This window comes from Anastrepha ludens, chromosome 4 (genome assembly GCF_028408465.1).
Source record: "Anastrepha ludens isolate Willacy chromosome 4, idAnaLude1.1, whole genome shotgun sequence".
Classification (NCBI taxonomy): domain Eukaryota; kingdom Metazoa; phylum Arthropoda; class Insecta; order Diptera; family Tephritidae; genus Anastrepha; species Anastrepha ludens.
In genome coordinates, this window is record NC_071500.1 from 53873144 (window position 1) to 53876547 (window position 3404).

Sequence of the window (3404 nt, forward strand, 5' to 3'; positions counted from 1 at the left end):
GGCAGAAATGCACTCGGAGGTTTGCCATTGTATACCGAGGGGCGACCTCATTAAAATATACTTTTTCTATCAATTGATGTTCGTGCCCGTAATTTCGAACCTGTGCACTTCCGAATGGTGGTCTCGCACCACTCCATTATGACAGCCGCCTCTTGAGTACTATTGAACTAGGTTATGCAATAACTTTTGCGGTTCGATAAGAGAGGGCATTGCTTCTAGCCTAAATTTAATTTTTTTTTATGTTGGTACACTCTTCACATGAACGTACGTGAAGTTTCCTGTCAATTCATTCTTTGTTTACAAGCCATTTAATACCGACATGTCACAGTATTTTCTTCAGTGGAAAAAGTCAAGTATATTGCAGGGATTGAATTTTTATTTTTGAAAGGCAAAGGAAATTTATGAACGATTATTCAAAGTGTGTAAGGATTTTTCGCCATCAAGGACGTCTAAAAACACCAGTAGCACCAAAAGTCGTGGAAAATCGTCGAGTAGCTGAAAGTGATATAGTAGAAGCCCTAGGCATCTCGTTGGGAAGTGTAAGCAATATTTTGACTGCAATATTGGGTTTCATTCACTAACAATGGAACAAAAACACATTCCAATGCGACTTTCTCAGTAACATTTAGAGCGTTTTCAAAAAATGAAATAGATTTTGTGCGTCAATTTATCACTATGGATGAGACTTGGGTCTATCACCATGATCCTAAATAAAAACAAGAGCTTCAAAAGTGGTGTGAACCTGGTCCTCCGTAAATAAATTATTTTTTATCAAGACAATGCATCGAGTCGCAAGGTTACGTTTAAGACCGATTTTCCAGTGATAGTTTAATTGTGGTGAAATTTTTAAACGGAAAATTTTAAACATGCAAATTTAAGGTGCTTTAGTGAGTGGTGAATAGATGCAGCAACGGGCACAAATAAACATAAGACCGCGTGCATACCAGCCAACTTTTGTCGCTTCAACTCGTTATTAGTAATGTTCGTGTTATGTCAACACCCTTCTGTTCTCGTCCTTCTCAATGTTGGTGGTTACACTAAATAAAAATAAAGTAATAGATCCATTGTGACACCTGAAAGGCTATCCTGAAACGTACTCAAGGGCAGCTGGTAAGCTTCCGATTGCCGTATTGGAGTCTACTGAAAGTGATCTGACCATCCAGTTCATTGGCACTACAAATTCTCAGAATACTTCTATGTTTTGGCACTCATCATTGGTTTAATATGAGAACGAATGTTTGATTGTGACTAATGTCGAATTGATTGATGTTACAATAAACCAATTGAAGACAGCTCCTTCTGTTTGAAATAAACTACAGTGGGCGGCAGGCCTCATTCAACATTCATGCTAAATGTTGACGCAGCCTACCCTATGTTTATATGCCCCTTTGCTTACTAGTCCACCCATGGATGATGAATCGAAGGAACTCATCATTAAATTCCAATAGAGCCATATATCTTTGTGGGACATATTTCTCACTAATACTTCTAGTGCTTTATCTGGGCGTAATGAGAAGCTCGATCTAACCGTCGCATTTTGTATACGCAGTAATCCCGCTATACTGTCATAACCGATCCTTTCCGTTTCGTATTTCTTCATAATTGCACCTTTGATATCGCTGATGCCGAATTCCCTCCCTTCAAATTGCTCCCACAATTTGGAAAATCCGGATTTTATAAACTTAGGCGACTAACAGCTTTGATTTCAAAGCAAATTCCAGTTTATACTCGTAAGTACCATAATAGCTGCTATAAATAATATCCGACCGATTTTAGGTGTACTCTGTGCTATAAATTAATACTTATCTTATCGAGGTTCCTCACGACCATACATTTTCGCCCATGTGCCACAAGTACACAACGACTCTAGATAATGCAAAAGTATAAAACCAATCAAAATAAAATCAATCGGCTAGTTCTTTGTGAGTTTAACAGTAACAATGAAAGTGCTAATCATTTTGGCCGCATGCCTTATTGGCAGCGCAATCGCGTCCACCAACCAAGTTGATTGGTCTAAAGTGGCCTCGTTGGATGTACATCCACAAATACCATTAAATCCCCGTATGCCTATTAACGGTAACGCAGGACGTATTACCAATGGCAATTTGGCGGAACCTACGCAATTCCCCTATCAAGTTGGTTTATTGCTGCGCTTTGCCGCAGGTTCTGCTTGGTGCGGCGGTAGCTTGATCTCTGATCGTTGGGTGGTTACAGCGGCCCATTGCACAGATGGAGCGTAAGTACGAGTACTTATAAGCGTGTGCAGCTATTAAATAACGTCATTGACGCTGTAAAACATTTTATTTTATTTGATGTTGCAAAACCAGATAAAGGCGCGTGCGTATTTCCTTGTTTCTTGTGTCAGTCTCACTACTTGACCGACACATTTCCTAATACCGAGCACAAAAATTCTTTCATACGTATTTAATTATATTTCTGGTCATTATATAATTGGAAAACTTTTACACCTTTTTTAATTGTGTCTTATTTTTGCAGAACTGGCGTTGACGTATACATGGGCGCTTGGAATCGCACGGATAAAACGGAAAAGAACCAACAAATTGTTTACGTATCTGCGAAGAATATAGTCATTCATGAAGATTGGGATTCTAGTCTTATTTTGAACGACATTTCCCTTATTAAATTTCCAGTTTCTATTGAATTTAACAGTACGTAATTTTACATATTCTCAACAAAAAAAGAAAAAAATATCTACCTACCACATTCTAAAGTTTATTACCTTTTATATAATAATTTTGAATATTTTAGAATACATCCAACCAGTTGCTTTGCCTAAAATATCATCCTCATACTCGACCTACGAAGGCGAACAAGTGATTGCCTCTGGATGGGGAAAGATTAGCGACAGTAAGTTCAACAATCGGAATACAATGTTTTTGCTTATTAATTATATTTCACTTGCATCTCTGCATAGGTGCCACAGGCGCCACCGATGTATTGCGCTGGGTTGAGGTACCCATTATGTCGAATAAGGCATGCAACAGGTGGTTCTTCGGCTCAGTTTACTCAACTAATATCTGCATTAAGACTACTGGTGGCACTTCCACTTGCAATGGTGACTCCGGCGGTCCATTGGTATACAACGATGGTGAAGAGACTGTGTTGATTGGAGCCACTTCTTTTGGCATTGCCCTTGGATGTGAAGTTGGCTGGCCAGGTGTATTTACTCGCATCACTTCATACTTGGATTGGATTGAATCCAAATCTGGTGTTGTAAATAAATAAAACAAACTGTTCACCCGTAAAAAAATATAGCGTACTTATACGTACATATGTATACGTATGTATATGTAAAAGATAAATAAGACCCAGTTTTATTCGATGAGAATTTAGAATTTAGTAGAACATTTATATAAAAATCAGTGGGTATGTTTGAGATTATT

General features: G+C 38.3%; 1 protein-coding gene across 1 annotated transcript; it reads left to right on the plus strand.

The window, feature by feature from the left end:
- Positions 1–1932: 1932 nt before the first annotated feature.
- LOC128862383 (brachyurin-like) lies at positions 1933–3404 on the plus strand. Its single transcript, XM_054100962.1, has 4 exons — positions 1933–2236; positions 2497–2669; positions 2770–2868; positions 2936–3404. Exons 1-4 carry the CDS (start codon positions 1941–1943, stop codon positions 3244–3246), a joined length of 879 nt encoding a protein of 292 aa, XP_053956937.1. The 5' UTR covers positions 1933–1940; the 3' UTR covers positions 3247–3404.

Excerpts from the sequence above, each read along its gene's own strand:
- LOC128862383 (XM_054100962.1), top strand. The coding sequence starts at position 1,941 with ATGAAAGTGCTAATCATTTTGGCCGCATGCCTTATTGGCAGCGCAATC. Across the intron at positions 2,237-2,496 it reads GCCCATTGCACAGATGGAGC|AACTGGCGTTGACGTATACA; the intron begins GTAAGTACGAGT and ends TTATTTTTGCAG. Across the intron at positions 2,869-2,935 it reads ATGGGGAAAGATTAGCGACA|GTGCCACAGGCGCCACCGAT; the intron begins GTAAGTTCAACA and ends ATCTCTGCATAG.